The sequence below is a fragment of the Spodoptera frugiperda genome, chromosome 29 (genome assembly GCF_023101765.2).
Source record: "Spodoptera frugiperda isolate SF20-4 chromosome 29, AGI-APGP_CSIRO_Sfru_2.0, whole genome shotgun sequence".
NCBI classification, from domain to species: domain Eukaryota; kingdom Metazoa; phylum Arthropoda; class Insecta; order Lepidoptera; family Noctuidae; genus Spodoptera; species Spodoptera frugiperda.
The window spans coordinates 7344658-7369916 of record NC_064240.1 but is presented as its reverse complement, the minus strand read 5'-3'; the positions used below and the strand labels follow the sequence as shown (position 1 = coordinate 7369916).

The following is a 25259-nucleotide window of genomic DNA, read 5'->3' as shown; positions in this document are numbered from 1 at the left end:
CTTTTTGGCATTACACGTTTGCAAACTAAGGTACTCCTCATATTTACGAACAGTGTATTGCGACAGCAAGCGAGAACTCCCTCGTCGACAGCGCATGGGTGACTGAAGCGCCCGCGCAACGCTCTCGGCCCTGATTAACAGCCGCGGTCTCGGTGAATGACAGTCTTGAACTACCGTCTAACCACCATAGTTTGGTATTTATCAATCTTTTTTGGGAGGGTTAACTCACAAATGCAATTAATTTTACATTAGGTAAATTAATTTAAGTGCTACAAACACATTAGAATAGCTTCAGGTAAAATTGTATTATCGACCATTTTAGTAATAAAATGTTTTCGATAAAATTGTTTTAACGTCCAAATAATTGTAACATGCAGAAAAGTAAAATGTTTTAAACGCAAAAAACATATATTTTATTTACAAGTAAATTGACTTATGTTTAGATTTTATAATAATTGCCAATCTGTAAAATGTTTTATTGCGTTATTTTTTAGAAAAATGGAAAGGTAAAGAGATTTAAATCCAATCTAGTTGTAAACTTAAGCAGGTATAAATGACTTATCAATAGTTTGTTACTATCATGTACGCTTTATGAGCCAAAGTAAAAAAATGAATGGATTTAAAACAAAAAAATATACGAAAAAGTCTAAAATCACCGGTGTATTAACCGCCATCAAAGTGCTCAAATTAAGGCGTGACATAGACCATTCGAAAGAGAAAAATCAGGCGATTCCAACGGTATATATAACTCATTTTCGACCAAAGTGGCGCTTAATACATTTTGCCTTTCCAGCGTCGATGTGACAGTTTCGGCCAATTTATTTATTCAGGTCTACCTCACTATCTATCGAAACAATAATTTTCTGAAACACTTATAAAGATTCAGTATAGATTTTAACTAACATATTTTTGCCTTAATCAACTCTGACATAAACTGCTCTATAGGTGCACTCTCACTGATTCAGCTAACATTTACAATGGCAGTTTATGTCACGTATCATTAAATTTGAAATCGGGACACTAATGTGAACCTACATCCAGCGACAGCTTTCTATCGGTTTAGCTTAGTTTTTAGTATTTGATTTGCAGTTTTATGGCATAAGGTTTAACTCTGATTACGAGGAACTTGTCATACAACATAACTGGTGGAAAGTGTCAGATATCGTCATGTTCATTACCGTTACTTTTTAGGTATACTTTATTAGAAGATTTAGGAATGAACTTCAATGAAACACGAATAATATCCCTTGGAAATATTTTATTTTTCAACTCATCAATTGCACTATAATATCCATACAAAACTAAACATAGTTTCACTACACTTAATATAATAAATAATGTATTTGCATAATGATCTAAATTCAACTACGATACTGTACTGTTAGTTACCAAGAGATTAAATCAAATAGTACCTACGAGAGGCGAAGAAGTTTTACATTTGCCCAGCTCTTAAAATGTACAACTCTTCGCAGCAAGTTCATATAATATACATACATGTACAGTCCACAATATAATCAAGAGCAAACTTCGAAGCTAGTCAATGTGTAGTCAGCGGTACACTTTCAGTGAACGATAACTTTTTAATTATAGGTACCATAACATCTACTTGACTCACAAATAAACCAGATTCTAATTTTGCTCTTCATTGTATTACGTACCAATTTTAACTAATTGGAAACAGAGATCAAATAAAAGAGACAGTCTTACTTCATATTGACTAGAATATCATCGATATCAATAACATTTATAACATTTTTAGCTGCTGAAGAAAGCATTTTGACAAGTCAATCAAATTATTTATTTACCAATTCCACGAACTGAGTAAAAGTTTGATAGTTATATATTTCGTCTAATTATATATCGGTTAAAACATACAAGGTACTAACTGATTATTATGTACACATAGCTTATAATTAAGTTGAATAACATCTAAAAATCGATTGTATTTGTTTAATATGACACATAATTATGTACTGATAGGACGTAGTGCCCTGATAAAGAATTGTTAATAAAAGTTTTGACGGGGGCGGGTATATTTATATGTAGATGTATACGGATATGTTGCGTTTATTCCTGTTGTCTGTCGTCTTCCACGGAGCCGTTGGCTTTTACTTCCTGAGGCAGGGCCGACTGGAACAAAATTTACACAACATTAGTGATGCGAGGTACCTGGACAGTAAACGGAACTTTATATCAGCATAGAATACAGGTTACTTTTTTACAGTACTTTATAATATTCACATTGAATAACTGGAACGTCCTGATCATAAAACATTAAATAGGACGGAAACACAGAAAATAAATGCTTAAATATTTTGTCGCATTTACATTTGAATCTTTAAGTGTATAATTATGACCGGCTTTTAGTTCCCTGTGAATAATTTATGTTTCAAAAAAAGTTGGAAGCAGAAACAATTTTGTAACGGTAATGTAAACTGGACAAAATGTTTACAAAATGTAATTATGGTTGAATTTGATGAATTGACTTACTTCGTAGGGGAGTAGAAACATATTGTTGTCCGATCGGCGTCCGAACCGGAGACGGATAGAGGGGGCACGTACGGCACGGTCTTGCTCCTGTGTTAAAAACTAAACTTCAATTATTATACAATTATATCAAACTCAGGAGAATGGGTAAATAAGCCTATAACTATTAATTACGATGGGGATTTAGAACTATAATAGCTGTAAGTTAACAATGTGATGGATGTACTACAACAACATAAAATATCTTTGCAAGTTAAGTTTTAATTCAATATTGGCCAACTACTATTACCAAACTTTTATTTGTTTGTTGAAGTATCTGATGAACATAAAAGCATAAACTTTCAAAGTAATAAACGACTAAGTATTTAATTTTTATTTTTATACAATGAATGAACTTTATGTTATTGATTCACACGAATGTAATCTAAAAACTCCTCTTCAAATAGTAGGGCCAACCGTGACTAAACCTTGACGTCGTGGCCTTTATAAAGGATGGGATTATTAGTGACAATGTTGTACAAATAACGTAACATAATTATTAACAGGTCTCAAATGCCCTGAGGATTGGGCGGGTGCACAAATATTAACCTCACCCTTTATATGTCATACGGCAATTGATTGATTCAATTAGATCGTTGTTCGCCATCATTTCTATAGAATAAAATGTGTAGAAAGATTCCTAGTAATCAACGCCCCACGCTTTGCTTCTAATTATAACATGTTTATTGACATGACGCATGTTTAATGACATGATTATCTCATAGGGTGTAGCCAATTTCATTTTAATTTGACTAATATTAACGTTGCTTTTGAAAACTGGCTTTATTAGTATAATACTAGTTAAAGCTAATTTTATAATTACATTGTATTTCGAATGACGTCAATTACAAATTTATAAATGCCAATAGCGGTTTTCCAGCAAAAGTACGGAAAACTAATTTCTTAAAATATTATCGTATGTTTGCAAACTAATACGAACTTAAACGGGTTTCACTTTAGTAGTTTTAAAAGATTTGTTATTAAAAGTTTTTTACGAACTTTGTCGTATTATAACGCAAATGATAATACACAAGTCATACAGTAAAATTAGGCATTTATAGGCCATTAAGAACTGCCTACCAGGCTTTAAAACGTAATCTAATCGGTGACGACAATACAATTTGCTTTTCAAATAATGGTATCGTCCGATTGTTTTACAAAAAGGTCGGTCATAAAACTTGGTCAATTGTCGTAAAAGATCTCATAGTGGCTTGTTAGAGGGAATAACTTCATTACTCGGGTTTACACGACATCAAGGGTTTTACGATGTTCGAATCAATAGGATCTTGGAGTAGATACGTCGCTTTTCACTAGATATTTATAGTTTTACGAGGTGCTACATAGGCTGCTATAAGTTCCTATTGCAGTTTTGTTACTATTTGCGGAGTGACACAGTGTAAGTACATTTGTTTACTTAGTGATATTGAAATGAAATTTCCTCTATAGATAAATATAATTAGATAAATTTGATAAGTTGCAGAAACGAAAGATTTCAATTATATACATACATACACTAACTAATCGAGATTTTTAAGAAAACAGGTGTTTAATTATCTCGTCATTATTCATACTTCAAGATTATTCATCAATATTTTGTTGTTTATTACCTCCTGGGGGAAGATGTGGGGCACAGCACGTTCCTCAGATCGGCGACCGAAGCGCAGGCGCACGGGAGTACGAACCTCGCGCAGGGAAAGCAGTTCATTCATCTCGTCCAACTGCAACAAAGCATATTTTAGTATACCGTGATTAAAAAAAAATATAGAGAATATTCTTGACGTCCAATGTGATTGCCTTATTTTATTCATGAACCAAAATGTATAAGAGACCCACTAACCCAAATATTAGCCTAGTAATTTTCACAAAATAATGTTCACATTCAAAACTTTTTCATCGAAGGAAATCTTGAAGTTAACAAAAGTGTGATAATGTTCTCATCTTGTAGGGAAACTGCCTAAATGCCTTCAGAGTACACAGGTGGGGACTATAGCTTTTACCATTATATGTACATCTTTAATATCATGCCAAACTTCTTACATTTTCGTGGTCACTAACGTCATAATGTCCAACAGATATTAGCAAAATATTTAAGTGACGAAAACACGAAAGTTTACTGAAGTGTGTAAATTTATCGCTAAAATTATAGGTGTCCTAATATTAAAGGGCAGAACTATTAATTTATACCTCGTTGTACATATATGGAGATCTAATGGGGCGAGGGATAAGACGGGGCTTCATAAAATTAGGGATGAAAGGGTGTATAAGTTAACAAAATTGAGTTATACAAATGTGTTCAGCTAGAAAATTACGCGTTCAGCGATTAGTGAGTATAAAAATTTAGACATTATTGTTTATTGGGCATGTTGATAGATGAATATAGGATTACAAAAATAATTTACATAAGGGATGTTATGTAAGCATTGTATTAAGATGCGTTCTCTGGTTTAGTTTCTCTCAACAAAGTCGTGAGTTTAAAATTCTTCATTAAAGTAAACTTTCTACATTAGAGTAAAACCGTCCTTTTTTTAAGACATCGCAGTGAATAACTCCATTTTGTTAACAAAATGTCAAACACAGGTTAAACATTGAATATTGCAATATCTCGAACTAAATTAGTTTACTCAGGGACTAGTTCCATTTAGCGGTCTAAAGCCGATGTAAACAGGTTTTCTGAAGCTCTTTTATACTATCGATATTAATTACTAAGTACTGTTTATGAGGAGTTTAGAGTTACAAGTATTTTTATTAAGAAAAGTTGGCGCTCGTTATCTGAACTTGGCTTGATAAAGGCATCATATAATTACTGCTCGTTAAAAACTGCAAAGTCTACATTACTTCGGAAGTGCTTAACTAACAAATATGCTTATTTTTACGCATTTTTATGCAAAATACTTTTATACCACCATAGAAAACAATGACATATTATTTGTATATCTATAAATCTTTTGTCTGTAAATAGGTACACTAACATTAACTGAAAAAAAAAATCGCTGCGTACAAACAGTCAATATGTTCATACTACTCGCTCAGAGTGAACTGATAATTCAGAACAAGTCAGATATGACAAATCGAATTACTTTGCGCATTCACTGGTTTAGGAAATTAAGATATAATTTACCAAAAACATGAAAGGTACGCTTGTGACGTATGTTGAGGACAACTTAACAATTAAGATCTTTGAACAAGATAACATAGAAGACGTAATAAAAGATTCGGAGAATGAATGGGGTAGATTTAATGAAATTGGCTTTGTCTTGATTTGAACACAGAAGTGAGGGGTCGTGACTACATAAGTTACAGGGCACAGTCTTGCTGTGTTTTCTTTGTAGATAAGTCATTCACGTTCGTCTTCATTTATATGTAAGTATGTATGTATGTATGTATATCAAGACGCTTGCACACTTCAGGGAGCATGTTCACTGTAAGGAGAAATAAAAATCAATGTGACGTTGACGAGTGACTGAATCCAATGCAGAGCTGAATGTGCAAACCTGTTGCTTGCTATATCAATTATTATATCGGGGAAAGCAATTATACCTGGTTACAAAAAACCGAACTTAATTTAGCAGACCAACTTAATAATCAAACAAAGGTTCTATAGTACAAGTTCGAAATACTACTTTTTAAATTTGCAAATCTTCCTCTACCGATAATGTCGTATCATACTCGTTCAGTTAGTAAGGGCGATGACAGAGTAAAATACGCGAGGAAGGCTGAGAGATAGCTTTTACGTCACCGAGTAAGTGAGTAGGTAGCTGTGTGTAACGTTATCTGGTCGTCGGTGAACATTATAATGCATTATCCACTCGAGAAACACTTACAGCCTCCGAGCTTCACTCACAAAACCGCTGCGGTTCTGTGGAAGACCTGCGTCTACCACTTCACTTTAAATGCTCCTTTATTCAGCTTTCTTTACGGTTATTTCACGTTTTATTATGAATTTCCTGCTTTCTGCATAACGAGAAAATATCTCAAGGTGACAAAAATGTTGATTTTATTTTGACTAGTGGTCGCCTAGTGGTTGAAATTCAACCAAATTCGATTTAATTTACAATACCACTTAACATACGTTCAAGGATAATTTTTATTTAACTCAAACTCAAACAAACTCTTTTATAAAACTCTATTCATATTAGACGTCAATATCATCGCAATGTCTATCGATTTTGACGTTTTGTGAAATACGATCAGATACTATGCATGTGTGTGTAATGTTTTATTTATTGATTTAATGAACTTTAAAAGCATTATTTTTGAAAAATATTAGCGTTCTTCACTTCTCTTACGCATAAACTATAAGTGTACCAAATTTTATGCTCCTACGTCCGCGCAATTTTCGTAAATAGCGGTCCAAAGTTTTTGCATCACGTATTAATATACAATGATACGATTGTTATAGCTACTTAGTCATTCTATTTTCAAAAGCAATTCTGAGAAAATAGATACAGAAGCGCATAGATAGAATCGTATATTTTTCCTACATAAAGGGGGATGCATCGTAAAAGGTTGAAAGACTAGACTCTAGATTAGACTCCACCTCTGATGTTTGTTTCATTTTCATTTTCATTTCGCAATGTATAGTATTTAGTACTGGGGAAGCTCACAAATAAACACACAGCCCATTGTAGCTCGGTATAATTCAAACTGCCATTGACAATTGACGTTGACAACTGACGTTGACAACTGATGTTGTACACAGATTATGCGCTTACACTACATCCCTCCCCACTTAATTAAGAATTACAACAATTACCCCTCTCTAACTTATTACCTACTTAATATCTAACAAATTATGATTAACTTAAGAATACTTATAGTTTATGGTTTTACCCACTCGACAACTCCGAACGGGACGTGGCTGGGTCGGTACTGGGGTGGTAGGAGGCGTGGTAAAGTCCTCACTGATTGGCATGCCTAAATCCTCAACGGACTCTGTATTGGTACCTATCTTACCCCCGGGCTCACCCAGCTGCTCGCCTCGAACTACGGTCCGCTCAGATGGGATCTCCGCCTGGATATCAGGCTCCAAAGTCTGAGGGTCCACGGAAGACGGTCTCGTACCTGTGGGGACTACAAGCGAACTCCTCGTTCTACGCTTTAGCTGGTCGAGATGTCTATGGTGAACGTTACCCTTATCGTCAAGAATTTTATAATCATTAGTTCCAGTTGACTTAATCACAGATCCTGGTTGCCATTTTTCTGCCTTTAGATACTGACGGTACCAAACATCGTCACCTACTCCTACTTCTCTACTCTCCCCACCTTTACCTCTAACCTGCCGCTGCTGCGACTCACGAACCTTGCCTTCCCTATCTGGTTTCAACGCGTCTAACCTAGTCCTTAAACGTCTGCCCATCAGTAATATCGCCGGACTTTCTCCCGTAGAACAATGTTCGGTATTACGGTAATGCAGTAAGAAATTATTCAAGGTCAATTCTATATTTTTGTTCTCAGCTATAGCCTTTTTAATAACCTTCTTTAGGGTCCTGACTGCGTTCTCCGCCGCCCCATTTGACGCGGGATGATAAGGGGCTGTAAATACGTGTTCCACCCCGTCACCCTGTAAAGAGGTGGCAAATTCACTACTTGTAAATGGTGGACCGAACCTACAAATACAAACCTACTCCATAGTTCACTTTGTCATAATGCGTTGGAAAATTCCTACGCTAGATGCTAAGCCATATACTAACCTATTGTATCGAAATAACCCTCGGTGTGTGTTGAATGGGAATGAATGGGTAAACTCACCGCCTTATAATTATTTAATGCCATGAGATTTAGATCTTCGATAACCCCTTCTTCATCACTGGTCCCGTAGTCGAGATCTCCGAAATGAAATCCGCGCCTAATTGCTTTTTCTTGACCGTCACTGTTTCCCTGCGACCTTTGACCTTTCCACTCAGGACACACCCGCCGCAAGTGACCCACATTTTGACATTTGCTGCACACAAAGTTCCGATAGCGGCACCTCTCAAAATCGTGATTCGCCGCCCCGCATGCTGCGCAGCCTGTGTTCACCGACCCGGCTGAGCCCGCCATCCTGACATTGACCGGCCCCGATCCGCCTACTCTGCGCCCGCGTCCTTGTCCGACACGCCCCGCGCACTTTTCTAGCGCATGGACCGAGCACGTACTCCTCGCCTCTGATGCTCCTTTCCCCTCAACCACAGCTGCGTCCCTCTCCGCTGCTTCTAACGAACACGCCAACTTGACCGCCTCCGCAAAATTTATGGTGTCATTTTCAGCGAATAACCGCTGCCGAATGACGTCACTGCGCAGCCCGCAGATAAATTGGTCGCGTAAGTTTTCGTTCAAATTGGTGTTGAACTTACAATTCCGCGACAATTTCTTCAGTTCCGCTACGTATGTGGCCACATCCTCCGTAGCACCTTGCCGTTTCTGTCGAAATCGGTATCTTTCCGCTAACGAAGATGGCGGCGGTTGTAAGTGTTGTTGCATCAAATCACCAGCTTGTACGAAAGATAATTCCGAAGGCTTGTTTGGACTAGCGAGATTAACCAGCAACTCGTAAGCTTCATCCCCCATACTAGCAATCATCGTCGGTAACTTCATTTCGTCCGTGACCTTGTTCACCTTGAAGTACATCTCAAGTCTGTCCATATAAAACGTCCATAACCCCGACCGCATGTCGAACTCTTTGATTTTACCAATCGACATTGTGACACACTGTAGATTGAATGCGCACGCAAAACCGTAACTAATTGTCCTCGTCGCCACTATAGTATTTAGTACTGGGGAAGCTCACAAATAAACACACAGCCCATTGTAGCTCGGTATAATTCAAACTGCCATTGACAATTGACGTTGACAACTGACGTTGACAACTGATGTTGTACACAGATTATGCGCTTACACTACACAATGCACATAAAGGTATTTGCCCCATTCACTCGTCTTTCATTAACGAGGTGAGTGTTTCAATGGATGGACTCATAGTTTGTAGCGATAGTTCGATACGTTATTTTGTTTACTAGTTTGATTTTAATAACTTGAACGTGTTGGTTTGGGTATCTTAAAGATTGTGTCGTAAAATAAACTAAGTTGAAGAAAGCTTCTAACTGTTCTACTCTAGAACATTTTGTTAGATGCTTATAGCGAAAAAAAGTTTTCCAGTATTATTGAATGGAGAAACATTAATTTAAATTAGTTTAGCATAGCATTAGAATCATTTATAACAATGTAATAGTAAAAATTGTAACCTCAAAACGTCGTCGAGGTAACTCAATATTGTGGGACATTTAAATATGAGAATCTAATAGAGATAATTCACTAAGACGTCTCCCGGAGATGTGACTTTATTGGATTGCCGCCGAACGCTCGACGAAATGTTGATAACCGACAGATTACTGATGTATTCAAATTAATACAATTGCTAAATATGAGTGATTCAAACGGTTGACCTTGTTAAGAGTGCTTCAGAGGCCATGTTATTACCTTATTTATCTGCAAAATGTTGTTAAATCTTCAAATATAATAGTTTCAATCATTAGTATTCGTAAAGTACCTAATACTTTACGAATAAATACGTTAGTAAATGTGATATTTTTTTAATTGCTTCTATGATAAAACTAATGGTCATATTTTATGAAATCACTGGCTGCACTGCGACCTCTTGGTTTGACATCTTCTTAAGTCAAAGTTTGTTACAAACTTTTATTTCGTTACTTACAGGTGCTTGGGGAGGCATGTCAGGGTCGGAGCGGCGCCCGAAGCGCAGGCGGCGGGACGGCGAGCGCACGGACTTGCGCGCGAGTGCGTGGCCGCCCAGCGCGTCGTGCTGGGCTAGTAGTGCGTACAGACCGCCTAACGCACCCCACCCGTTTTGACTGTCCGCTGCCGCTGATGCTGTAGAAAGGAACAAATATTGACTAAGGTAATAAAAAAATAGGGAATAACCTAAATTAATGTTCACTAATCATCGATTTTGGAATGTTTTACGAGTACGTTTACTCGCCTGAAAGTAGGTACTTCTTTTGCTTTATTACGATTATGAATCGATAGGTTACCGAACTGTTATCACTAAACTATATTTTTATTGCAATCCAGAAAGAAAATTAGACAGCTACATTACCACATTTTTTCTTATCAACAGGATAACAAAGTTTTGTAATACGAGTATATTTTCCAATGTCTAGTAAAATGTCCATGTTTACGTTTATGGTGCATAAACTACGTACGTGTAGGTAATATGTCCACCATGTTATGTTCAGTGTAAGAGATTATACGGTCTGAGCTCGTCTGAATGCTAAGACTTCGCATTCAACTGCTTTCTCTGTTACAACATATGGAACGGTATGGATTACAACTTAGACAAACATCCTACTAATGTTGTATAGGTACATTATAGGAAATTATATACAGAAATATTTCCGAAGATTCTAAAATAGTCTTTAAAACATTTCTATACGTACATAAAATATTGGTACTTGAATCTAGTACACAAGCATATAGTTTCGTTACAAAAATTACACATAAAACAAAATATGACTAAAATAAACCGTCAAATAGATAACTTTTCTTATTAATCAAGTAATATAAGTTGTATGGCAAGTTTTATTGGGACAAGCCTTTTGGGAGGCTAAACAAAAGTTTGCACAACTCAACTGCGGTACATACCGGTTAACTTGTTTAAAAAGATTTATCCATCGGATGTGTGTGGAGCATACTTAAACTGTTCAGCAATATCGATTTATTTAACGAGCTGCTCTTGAACTAAATAGTGATAAACGGTCACTAAAATCAAATACAAATTATTTAATTCGTTGCTCTTTTAGCCGTAATAACTAATTTAAACCTGTCTCTAGTATAATTAACTCTGATACCAATTACAAAATGATAGTAATGAGCAATGTTGTATAGCATAATTACCACGTACCTAGGTACGTGGCCATATACCTACTACAAAGTAATTTATCAATCATACTTCTATCTCATCCTCCTCTAATTGACTGTCAGGGTATGTACCTATAAACACTCCATTGAGGATATTATTTACTTGTACCAATGTATACCATTTCGTACTTCACTTCCCGATACTGTATCGTAAAGAAAAATACACATTGTGCCGGCTACCGTCCTTAGAAGACTACTCTATATTTTTCTCGAACTCATTTATTTTTAAATTGGACTCGTGTGGAGGTTACACCACCTGTAGCTGTTATCTTTGGACGGAACCCTATTCATTGCACTTTGAATTTAAATTACATCTATAAACATACACGTGGCTTAGTTTCATACATTTTATTCGAATCAATTTACGAGAAAGTGAAATTTAAACTATGTGAATAGTAATAGTATAGTCGAACAAGCTCATAAGATGAGATTTTTTTAAATAGTGCTTCTTACTGTTCCTATGTCTGTTACTTAGCTAGCTTATAAGGACTAGGTCATACATTTCCAGTACATTTTTCACCAATTTTATCAAAGAACTTACCAATTTCCTTTCCCAATAAGATAAGAAGAAATCTATACTTCTTCTCCTATCTTCAATCTACCCAATCACCCTTGATAGAAGGGGTTCCGGTAAACACGGGCGCAATGTATTATAAAATTAGATCCTCCGTAAGATTTAGCGTGGAACGGGACGGTCTAAGGGTCGATAGGCACCCAGCCGTGGCCAGTGTCCCCGACATCAATGTGACATTTACAGGAACACTTCTTCATTTATTATATACTAACTAATTTAAGAGTGTAGGCCACTTCACTTGCAACGAAGTAATGTATATTACTTCTCAATAAAATTGCGTTATCCTTGTTGATCGTAAACGTAATCACTCGATCGTGTTTGTTTTCCTTTCAAATTTGGGTGGGCAGTAAATAACTATCACTGTTTTAGGGTTCTAAATCGATTGATAAGAGTATGCTTTCCCTTTTGACAAATAATATTATTAAAAAAGGTATAGGTACGTTTATGTAATACTCTATACAAATAATTGCCCCATAATAACGTTACTATTTCAATAAATGAATTTGTAATTATGAGAGTTGTCAAATACAGCTTAATATTAACTATCTAAAACAAATTGTTGAATTATAACCAAACCGGAATAGAATCTGTTTATTTTAAGTAGTAATAAATAGCAATATTAACTTAGTACTGCTTTACACGTAAAAATCTAAATAATATTTTTGTAGTTATACTACACGTAATGTATTTTTTTGACAATATTCTTGAAGGTTCGTGATATATAAGACGTGAGTAATTTTCAATATTATCCCATTTTTCTAGAGAATAATAGTATTATCCTTAAAATTGCTCTCAAAATAATGACCAAATTGATTTATACCTACCATAAATTAATATCCAAATATTTTAGGTTTCCCGATATCTATACGTTCCAGACTAAAGGAATGTAATAAGTAGCTATCCGTATCTATAATTATTATAAAATTCCTGTACAATAAATCAGTCTAATTGTTGAATCGTTCAAGTGTTCTACTCAAACATTCAACTCATCGAAATTGATTCAGTCGTTTATGAGGAGTTATTAACGACGAGCATATTAAAATTCCACAATCGTATAAAGTTAAACACTAAAGGCAGTTGTAATTTGGTCACAGTGTAAATAGGGACAAAATAGAGTGTAGGAAATAATTCATTCCGTAAAAAATCAAACAATTCGGGATGTGATAACGATGTTTAATATTAAATAGTTTTATATCTAGTACAATTGCCCAACAATTTTATATTAACCATGCTGAAAAATGAGTGTCGTACATCCCTTTGACGAGAAGAAAATGTATGTATTAAGGTGTATGTTGTAGAAACGTTCGCCCCTAGTTTATTTAGTATGGCTTCATTGCCGACTAGTCTGGGGAACTAGACTGTCGGCCCAAGTTTCTAGGAAATAATAAGAGAAAGTTTGCAAAACAATGTGTTAGGTATGTAGTCAATAAACCTATCGAACTACATAACTTCGTTACGTAAATGTTTGACCTTTCGTATACGCAGTTCGTAGTTCCACATGAAATGAATAATGTGTGAAGCTAAAAGAGACTTTCAGTTTGAAAATCAAAACATAATTTCGAATGAATATTGAATGAATAAGAAGGAAAGACGGTGCTATTTAATTACGATTTTAATAAGCACTTGTCCTCTTGTATATAATTTTCCGGACACAAAAGGAAAACATCAAAAGTCATTCTTGCGAGCATGTGAAACAAGCCACCTGTTGTAAAGACATATGAACGCTTGTCAGTCGACACACAGTGTAGGGAGAATTTTTAATGTATTGTGTTCCAGTAGCTTTATAATGTACCGTCATTTCTTAGAGCTGCGATCATTTGTTGCATCGCGAAAACACCTTTAAAATGTTCACTTCAAAACGTATGTCATTAAAAAATATTGATATTGAAACAAGAACGATATTGAAACCCCGTATTCCTAAACATATTCAATGTATCAATATTCAGTCTCACTAATGAATGAACTCTGGTAATAATATTCCAACACGTGTCCCAAAGCTTGAAATCCTGTATCGAGAACTAGTTTATAACTGTAACATATCGTTGATTATCAAAGGCCGCAGTCCGATATTCCTAATTATGTTTGCAATACACAGCAACCAAGTTTATAATTCGTATCAACCCGAGAATATGTACAGGTAATACAACTTAAGCTGTGCAGTCTATGAAGTTAGTCGCAGCTCTATTAGCTGGGAATGTTGTGCCAATAGTATCACAGTCCCTAAAGGGAGATCATAAACTAAAACCATATAAGTATTTAAGGTAAATTCCTGAATGATAAAGTAACACAAAATGTCCTAGTATAAAAAGGGGATTCCTTAGTGATTTGAAAATTAATTACTCGTGGGGATTGCGGTGGTTGTTTCCTCAGCATCACTTTCCTTGTTTCCGTAGGCGTTTGTTAGTCAGAACGCCAGAATTTGATTGTGTAAGAATCAATAAAAATACGAATATATTTACCGTGGCTTCTATAGTAGGAACAAAAATAGCCGTACATTGAAAAAACTTCTGTTATTTATCGAAATGGAAAAAGCCAGAGGACAATCAATAGAAAAAGCTTTCAGGCACAGTTTTGTGGAAGCATCTCCGTTTTTGTCGTAATTATACGAAACATTTTAAGTTTCTCCTCTAAATAATTAATTTATGAGGCAGTAAGAAAATTGTTTCGCAACACTAACAAGGATTCAAAGGCTAGTTAATATTCACGGTGCACACCTTGCATTTCAATTTTGATTAAGAAACTTGAAAGGTGGCTTAGATTGACCATTCCGGAGGAATCTTGATGTACACTGTATACCAGAACTAGAACCTAAATAGGACTGAATGGAATTTATATTAATAATTTTGTATACTTGACTGAATGGAAATATTTACTTTAAGAAAAGCAATGATAACTTTAATGCGATTAAGTACGAGTGTATTTTCTTTTATCAAAAGGTCATATAGATCTTCTTACTGTACCAATTTAGAAACAAGGAACGAATATTTGTACGTATAAAAGGTAGATTCGTTTATGTATAAATCGCACAGATACATAAAAACATAAAACTCCACTGAATCGTAACAAATGAGTTAAATCGATTTTATTTGACATCAGTATTCAATACGCATGTTATAGCATTTTTTATTTCGATCGTGTTTTTAATTATGAACCGCACAATATTCGATACGTGTTGTTTTTTTGATTAATGAATTTGTGAAAGAATTTATTTTGATCATTGCACTGTTGGTTTTAGTCTAATATTGTACATGACTGGATTGTTTGTCAGATTGGATCAGTCTAAATAAATGAAATCACGATATCTGAGAACATTTACGTGGGTACTGTATAAACAAAAGCGTTTAGCTGCATGATGTGACTTTGATAAATAACCTATGGATAGAGATTCCTGGAGATCTTTTAAAACTACATTTTTCGAAACAAACTAAGTACTATGATAATTTTCTCACGTTAACACGACTTTCATCATTAATACGAATCTGTACAAGATTCCTTAAACTTCAGTAAAATTAAATGTTTTTATTGTCTAGTTGGTTAATTGTGTCTTACATACAATAGGATGAAAATTATGCAAATCTCTCTGTTATCCCTACGGGCGGTTTGATTAATTTTCTGAGTTAGCCCGATTGAATTAACGAAACATTACTTTGAAATAGAATCGTCAACATTGAATGTAACTTTAAGAGCTTCAACACTTAGATATTCAAGTATTAATCAATTACACTTATAAGTTTTCCTCAATAGAGATTTATTAAGTTATATTTTAATTAATTGTATGAAATTGTAATATCACAGCTCATTTTACTTGTAGGAGTTATAAGGAAACTCTTTATCAACTTTCTTGTGAAAGAGATATATTTCGTGAGATTCATCCTTCAATTTGAAAACTCAATGGCATACGCTTATGTTGTTATGTTTGTTATACTCTAGATTACACCTATTATTATCAATGTATATATTTACAATGTATTCAGTACTAATTTTATACAGAACCTAACTAGACAACTAAAATATTCTTTATAGAAACATATTTCCCGATCCAATTAATTTGCGTCTCTTACAAAAGGCCCGTCCCTGATTAGGTGATCCGAAATTACAGTAATAGTAATGTGATAGTTAATAGAGAACGTGATGTTGACGCGTATTTGAGATTTACGGTTACCGCGCTATATGTTTACTTACGCGCTTGTTCTCAACGTAATCTTATTAAAAGCTTGACATATCGCCTTCTTGTAATACACGAAACACACGTATTAGTAGCTACTTGTGTAATGTAATTGTTTTAACATGGGTGTTATAAATTCCTATGTAAGTTAACTGTATTTTATCAACAAATGGGACAAAACTACTCTCAATCACTCGTTTGACATCACATTGAGATCATCATCAGCCGGACGACGCACACTGGGGCAAGGTGTATGGAGACAATACCCAAAATACATTAATATAATAATTAGCGTTTATTCCTCTTCTAACATATTAAGAACCTCTGGATTGAAGGGTTTTCGGTTATTTTTAGGCAGTTTGCGCATCAGGGTTAGAAAAGGGTCGGAGGATATAAACAAACGATTTATGATGTCCACAAGATTTTCTGTTCTAGAAGTTTTTCTACTAAAGCGCTCTCTATATGATTTGAAATCCTTATTTCTGGACTCCTGTGCTTCTTCGCTTAGCTGACCGATCGGTAATAAAGCATGTTTAATAATTTCGGGGCCATGAATTAATATTTTGTGAACAGTTGGGGTCATGGGCATCCAGGAATACAGAGTTACATAAAGAGTAGCTGTGTCTCGACAAAATATTTTGAATTTTTCTTCATTTATCTTAAATCCACTTGATATAGTCTGCAAAATTATATAAAATCGTTTTATCAACTGCGTATCAATATGTGTAATGATAGCTGATTTTTCAAAATTTTGGAAAAAATGCGTGCTACATTTCCGTTATTGCTGTTTCCAAAGCCAGGTTTCGGTTTATCTACAATAAGAGAGAGTTCCTTCTTAAACTCCTCTTGTATTCTTGTTTTATTTTGTTCAACTAACTCTTTATTATGTTTATTCACTCGCCACTCCTGAATGGGCAATTTATATGCTAAGTGTAAAAGAGATTCAAATAGGCGGATCCAGCAATGCAACACTGATAAGCCAAAAGATATATAATCAGTCATGACAGGTTTCTCTAAAATGACATCTAGATTATTAAATTCTTTTGAAGTGGCGCCACATAAATAACACCTCATCGTAGACTTCGTGTTAGAAAGTGTATTACAAAGTTTCCCATCTACCATTGTAAAAACAGTCTCATGTTTAATTGTATACACATTATCAGCTATATGAATTTCTGTTGGTGATAAATTCTGAATTTGGTTGTCAATATCTTGTTTTTTAGCTTTCACTACTTCATCAGATTCTTTAAGATATTGCAAACTAATAGGTCGACAAAATCGCGATGACGAAGGTTTTGGATTTTGCCACAAAATAATAGTTTTATTATTTTTTGTATACGAAAGTCTTAATGGAACGAGACTGCTTAGAAACATGTATTTGTCATCTGCTGTATCCGAAATAAACTTCTGCTTATATTGTGTATGACTGGAGCTCCCGTCAAATCCCCATTTCGAATACAATACGATTTGGTCTGCAGGGTTTATTGACTGTGAATGTAGAACACTTTCTTGGGACTGAACTAGACGCGTAGCGGTGTGATTTAACAAAGACCTGATGAGTGGCACACTAGCTTCAGTTTCTGTAACATGAATGTTTTTTGGATAACAAAAGGTTTTTTCAGCCTGAACCAACTTATAGGATGGAAAAATGTCTTTAGCGTAATTTCTAATTATATCATATTGCTGACGTGAAAGTTGAGCTTCTATAAGTAATGAGAGGGCTTCTCGTGGTGATAATTTCTTAACTTTTGCTTCACTAGATATGTTGGAACAATCCTTGGCATATTGGGGTGATTCTGAGACTTTTTTAATCACTTCAGCTTCTGTTGTTTTGCCTAACGCCCTTAATTGCATTTGTGCTGCATAAGTTAAAGTATCAGAATCGATTTCTGCCCGTAGATTTAATGTCTTTCTCCGTTTTGAATTTTCACTGCACTCAATGAAGCTTAAAGGTCGCCTTCCTGATTTTGGAACTGTGAAACGGGTAAATTCGCAACATCCCTCTATCCAAGTATGTTCACTGGCAAAAAATCTATCCTTATGTCTGCCGTATAACATCCATTTCTTAGAAAATTGTTGTTTAAAATTACGAAGTTGTAAAACTAAATCATTACGAAATTTCATTGGACAAGTGGTCTTAGAGGCAACAAAATCAATAATATCTTCAAATTTGCGATCGAATGATTTGTATTTGCTTTTAAAAAATACTTCCAATAAATCTTTTATCTTTAAAACTATTTTGGGTGACATATCTGAAAAGATTGACACAATATTTTAAAATTATTTTAATTTGCGCAAAGTTCTTTTGGTATTGTTTTTAGTTTCTTAATAAAGAAGGTTTAGGTTGCCTAAAACAATAATTCGTTTCAAAAGAACATTGCGCGAAATTTAGATATACTTCCACTGCTGAACAAAGGTCTCCCCCTTAGTCCTTCACGTTGATGGACAACTCGCCACCTGCATCTAGTGGCTCCCCAATGTGTTTAAGATAAACAGTTGAAAAGATCAATCTCCTACTCTTTTGCAGTTTTACAGTGATCAATGTAATATTATGATCAATGATAGTACCAAGTTATTGTAGATCACACTCATTCATCTCATTGAATACTATTGGTATAAAAATTTCCTTGGAAATAGATTGCTTCATATTTCTAATACAAATGTAAATGTTTTGCCTTGAAACGGTTTCAGTTGTAGGTGGTTAAGGTAAAGAATAAGTTTGTTTTTGAAAAACGTTATGAATAAATTCATTTTAATTCAATGTCGTTCAGTGTGTCAAACGTGATAAAGTTACATAAACTGTATGTCTCAAGGAATTTTGTACTAAATATATTTTGTGCCTTACGCATTAATTATAATAACAAGATACATAAGTACGTACCCTAGTGTAATTTGAAGGAGAAAGTAAGAGTAAGGACTCTAATATTACCATTGTAAAATCAGCCTAATGATCTATAATTATAAGACACCTAAATATTTAGATTTCATGCGTCAAGTGAAAACTATTTACTAATTTATTTATGTGCACTTCTGTCTATCCTTTCAGGGCGAGAACAGCGTAACGTTTTATAATGTAATATGATGAAAGAGTTAATTTAGACTTTCCTGGTACGTACCTACAAAGATGTAAGCAAGTAGGTGTGATAAGGAATCTTAATAAATCCTCCAAATTATTCGCTTGTAGCGCAAAATATGTAGAGGCACGTAGAAAAGATTTGAGCAATCGTCTGGTATTAAAATGATATCTCTTTAGCGCGAGATAGATACGAAAAGCCTTGAAAGGCCTCGTTCCTAAAACTTGATGCTTAATTCTTAGTATTGTAGGAAAATACACAACAACACTACTTTTATTCCAGGAAGGGGTGGTAGGTAGACATGGATCTATTATTATATTGTAAACATGTTATTTATTGTACTAGTCCTTCGTTACGGATAAGCTTATTGCCATACATTTCTATGTATGGCATGCAATAGGTGAAAAGAGTTCTCTCTTTTCCAGACTTGAAAATCCTATTGAGAATTTTAGAATATCGAATCGGCCGGACAATGGTAACCGAGATTCCTTACACGCTTGCGGCTAGACAAACGAGTTAGTTATGCAACATATATATTGTAGGTATAAAACTGATACGTAAATACAACTTTTATAAACGTATCGGTAGTTAAGTTAGTGTTAAGTTACACAATAGTCACGTAAGTGATCACTAAAAGGTTAGGAGGTATTGTATTTTCTTGCATCCACTATCTATCTATTCTCTTTCGGTTAAGTTTCACGTAATAATAGGCTGAATCGTGCAATTGAACTTGATATGGGGCCGAAACATTCTATTAGGGGCTGATTTTCTTGTTAAAGTTTGGAGATCCTGTTCGAGATTTCTTTGCAAACTTTCCTTTGATAGTAAGGTCTTGCATTTAAAGTTAATTTAGTTAATCTATGCTGCTAAAATTCTTTTAGAGAGGCATCTACTTGTAGAAGCCGTACTGAAGGTAAGAAGGCCGTACCATCTCAGTTATTTTAAAAACTTTTATCAAAAATTGTTAGTTAGGTACTAGATACTTCTATGCGACGTTTACTTATTTTTTTCTAAAGGACATGGCTAAACCAAAGTATGGACGTCGTAACCCGTACAAATAAATATTGTATAAATATGGTACCTAGCAATAAATAAAGCCGCATAATTAAAGATTGATATTTTGTAGTTAAGAAGGTCCAGAAACTTGGCATATCTGCGCAATCCTGAAAATAAAGTAGCGCTCCTACGTCAAACAACGTTACAAAAACTTCAAAATTTAACATTGCTCTGAACTTTTACCAAGGCGTTTTGATGAACCTGAGCCGAAAGTTATTTATATATGAGGTAGATAGGTAAACAATTCTGCTTATACTAGATAATGAACACAAAGTAACCAAGGACAGACACAAAATATATAGTAAGATTGTGCAATCTTATACAAAATATATATTTTGTGTCGATCAAAACATTTACAATTATTTGGTTTCAGAAAAAAGTCATTATATTACCGTTATTAAAAATTGATGTTCGTTTAATTATTTCGATTTGATTTTCGGGGAAACTAATGTCCTAATAATAGCTTGCAGTACCTACTTCCGTGTTCCGTGACATGACATGTCAAACCACAACAGAAAAAAATCAATTATGAAACTTATTTTTTGTTAATTTTTGTTCACCAAGTTATAAGAATTAGTTAAACACAAAATAATTCATAAGTGAATATTTAAATGATACGGGTTAGCGTGAAATTCGTATTCTTGTTATTATGCCTGGGTCAGTCATTTAGCCATCTCCTTTGATTTCACATTGCTTGGCCTGCTACACAAGAATTACATATATACGCAAAATTATAAATATAGGTGTCACAATCCTCGAAGCTCACTGCATTTCAATTACTATAAATTAATTTGAAATCTACTTACATTCATAAGGAGAAACGAGCGCCTGCGCATTAGTTACGGGCAATGAGCAGATTGCCGCGAACCCACACACGGCCAACGCAAACACGACACTTGGAGACATGACTGAAACAATACACACATTACGTTAATAATTAATTCAAAACATTGCAATATTCTATATTTGTGTTATATCAAAACTGTGATACAATTGACATAATATATAATTGTTAATTAACTAATTGTTAGGTTTGACGTGATGGATAGCGTGATGACTGTACAATGCAATGGTAGTATCATGCTTAATTAGTTTATTTGAAATAATTTCCGAGATTTACTCAAAAAGCATTACATTATGGTAAAAGTATTCGTAAAATTAACACAAGAGTTTAAACACATAAGGAACTGATAAGTTTTCTATATTGTTTTAATCTTTAATGTTAAACGAACACTCGTTCGACGATATATTCTTGGTGATACTAAAACTGACTTATTTGCCTTAATAATAAATACATACATGCATTTATTATGCAGCGGAATACATCCAAGACTATTTTAGAGATCAGACCCTCTTCTACCCGATTGAATAACTAATAATAGACTGGATTTACACATGGAACTTTGTGTAGTTAATTATTTAACTCTAGAATTGTTTTGGTACACCCAAAGATAGAAACCAACTAGATACAAATTTAGTAGCTATGCACCCTACATCTAAGACCATTTATGCACTTTTGTAAACTTAGTGCAATCAAAGTATGTTTAAATCATACGTAAAACTCTGATCCAGAAATCAAACCCGAGACTTGCTACCTCTAGTCTAACGAAGCACATTTTTGTCAAATGTCAATCTGATTATACAATCAAATAAGATTTTTGGCAGTAGGTATATAATGGCATTATATCACTGAGTCATAGGGAGATAAGCAGAAGTATATTGACATGAATTCATAGTCAATACAAGGACTTGGTATAACGTTTGTTTTGTTCAAGCAACCGTTATGTTTTTCCTTTCTTGAACTATGGACAAACAGTAATGTGAAAATCGATCCTCTCAATAAATACCTCGTGTGTAGCGAAACGAAGTTGCTGCTTGACTTAATTCAAAAATATATTAGTGTTTATTATTAGTACGTTGAAGATTTTTAAATTAATACTTATTACTTGAGAGTTCTCTATTCGACATTATGTAGATACAAAGACGTAAATTAATCTAAGTTAGTTGCTTAAGGTTTTGACTGCCAATAGAAAACTGTTGAAGGCAAATCCTCCGCTAACGTGTTAATTTATAAATTATAATTGATGAAATTTTCGATCAACGTATAACTCACTAATTGATCGAAGATGATGACGATCATTATGATAATTTATAGTTACAGTTGATCGAAAAATTAAATTCATGAAATTGTAATTCAATAACAAAGTATATTTAACAGTAATTCTAAATTTCTTTAAGCTGGTTCTTCATATAATGGGCTTATTTCTTAGAATCCAGTTACGAGTAGCTGTTAAGCATTATGGTTGAATATACGACACTCGAGCAGGTACGAGACTCGTTTATCACGTTCATATTTAACCTTTTTATTCCGCTAGAGGGGAGCATTCATTTGTCCGAATTATCCGCCGGTATATCCGCCATTTGCACACGTTCTACCAAGCATAACCAGATGTTATGTGAACGGTAGCATTAACCCCTTTTTATGTTGTGTCCGAGCTATACACAAATTTTTTGACGACGTGTTTTTGTGAAGTTACTCGTACATGCGAATAAAATTATAAATACTAACTCTTTCCCATAAAAAATATGAATTTTCTTATGAAGTACCCAAGGCCAGTCAAATACAGTTCTTACATCCAAAGCATTTTTATTTTCTTCTATCATATTTCTTCAGCTCCTTATTGCTGGTAGAGGCAACCATTTCTGAAAGTTACACCATAATTACGCGCAGGTAATCCGAGCTTAAACATATTTGCTTGTCATGGAATTATCATCACATTGCAACTGACATTCACGAAATATCGCAAGCGTGAGAATAAGTAAGTATGTGAATTTATGAGCTGTCAGTCAATATGGCTGACGCCATGGATATAGATGTACGGCCCTTAAACTGTCGTTATAGGTTGATGGAAGGCTCAACAAGTAGGGTAATGTGCGTGTCGTCGACCCTCCCCCGCGGACAAATGTCGCGATGACGTCATCAATCACGCTTATCACTACTGACGTGACGTGCTGACACGTCACACGCACCAAACACGAATCTACGAATGCTACTTACGTGCACATCGCTTACACGGTAAAACTGTCATTACTACGAACATTTCATTAATACGGCTACGGCGTAGTGGCTCAGTGCTACGAAATTGCTACGTAAAATTTTATTACAGATATCTGAAAGCAATAAACAGAGTAATTAAAAATAATTAGTAATATTCGATAAGATTAATTTAATTACTTACATTTTTGTTTTAACGGTCACGAAGTATTTTTGTTTACAATCAATTACGGAAGATAACGCTACGAGTACTTTAATTGAATCTACTGTTATTATTAAAATGAACAGGATAATTGTATAAAACGGAAAACAAGCAAACAATTATTAGGCAAAAAAAACTTTAATTTAAATGAAGTTATGACTTTCTTTCATATTATGAGAAGATTTCGAGTATTCCTGTATGTACTCGTATAACTCCAATTATAAGAAATATCAAATTATTTGCATAAATTATACACAGCACTAAGCTGGCCTTAGCTCGTGGGTGAAGTGATGACTCTCGTTATTTCTGTCACCCCACACTGTATTATTAATGATCGTTACAACTTAATACCACGACTCTTACTAACTCTTCATTTTATGTACTAACGAGAAAAAGATTTTTATATTTATAAACACGTTTTTTAATGAGGATCTTGAGTGAAAATCTTTAATTGAAAATGAGTTTTGCGCTAAATTCGAAACTTTTAAATAGTGATCTTCAATTCGCTTGTCATGCGTAGAGATTAAGACACAGTTTATTTTTTTAAGAAGGAAAGTCATCCAATGACTTCTCCCAAAGTCGATCAAGTCAGTGAGGGACATTCCATTTCGGGAGTGTCAGACTCTTACTGATTAAAAACCACCACGTTCCTACTCCTGCTTTTCGAGCCGTAGCGCCGGTAATTCGCTAGACAGTCCGCAGCACTAGATAAAACAGTTTACCAGTAAACTCATATTGAACTGTGATTGAAGACAGGCTGTTGACGAATCTCCAAATTTAAATGAGAGAAAATAACTTATTACTTTAATTTATTCCTTATACTTAGAAAGTATCTACCAAAGGTGAGGAAAATAATCTTGTATAGGTACGTTAAAGACAAGGGATCTTATTTCCTTCATAAGTTTGTATTTATATTATGGTAAGAGAGATATTTGTATTCACAGAAAGCAACCCAGATTTTTTTATTAAAATCTTGTGCATATTTTAATCCTTTCAAATCCAAGGGTTCTAGATGATTGTCGTCTGTCTTTGAATGAAATAATGAACTCCTGAATTTAAGTAAATATTTAATAGAAAATACAAATATATGACGTTTGTGTTGTTATTAAAATCATGTAGCTATCGACCTATTGCATAAAATACCATGGATTGTTGAAATTAACTTCGAATATAGATTATCTGTTATATATTATTAATTTCGAAAATAGAGTAAGGAATGATGCCTAGTTATTATTAAACTTTTTGAAATAAAATTCAAACTTTTACGAGTAATTGGCTGACATTGTGTAACGGACCGCGGTTCACAGAAATGCAATTTGTAAAATGCGAAGCAAGTTTTAATTGATGGTAACGCTATTAAGACTCAGGCTCCAATTGAGATGTTGCTGCTAATGCCTACGTATATTTTTTACAAAGTTAGTGAAACTACCAACCTCCTTATTTACCTAATGGATTGAAATAAAAATGGTCGACTATTTCCAAATTTTGCTAACTAATCCGAATTTGGCTAACTAATCTTCTGTGATCTTCTAGCAATAGAAGAGTATGGTTTTAATTATTCGCAAGAATCGGATCCACAGAACTCGTTGTCATCAATCCGTTTTCAAAGTAGGCCACTCGAAAAGCAACAAATTAGGTAATAATTAACCCTTGATCTCTATAAATAGTATTTGCATTGCTGGAACCAGTAAGTA

At 34.4% G+C, this 25259-nt stretch overlaps 1 protein-coding gene across 2 annotated transcripts in view; it reads right to left on the bottom strand.

Annotated features, from left to right (window-relative positions):
* Positions 1 to 1241: 1241 nt before the first annotated feature.
* LOC118268318 (short neuropeptide F) overlaps positions 1242 to 25259 on the bottom strand; it is a 59891-nt gene continuing 35873 nt past the window's right edge. The window contains exons 3-7 of one of the 2 annotated variants that reach the window (XM_035582760.2): positions 21115 to 21216; positions 10217 to 10392; positions 4134 to 4244; positions 2491 to 2589; positions 1242 to 2130 (exon numbers count right to left, since the gene is read on the bottom strand). In XM_035582760.2, the coding sequence (XP_035438653.1) occupies positions 2068 to 2130; positions 2491 to 2589; positions 4134 to 4244; positions 10217 to 10392; positions 21115 to 21214 (549 nt within the window). In that variant the 5' untranslated portion in view covers positions 21215 to 21216 and the 3' untranslated portion in view covers positions 1242 to 2067. The remainder of the gene's footprint in view (positions 2131 to 2490; positions 2590 to 4133; positions 4245 to 10216; positions 10393 to 21114; positions 21217 to 25259) is intronic. The other variant, XM_035582761.2, reaches the window with a different exon arrangement.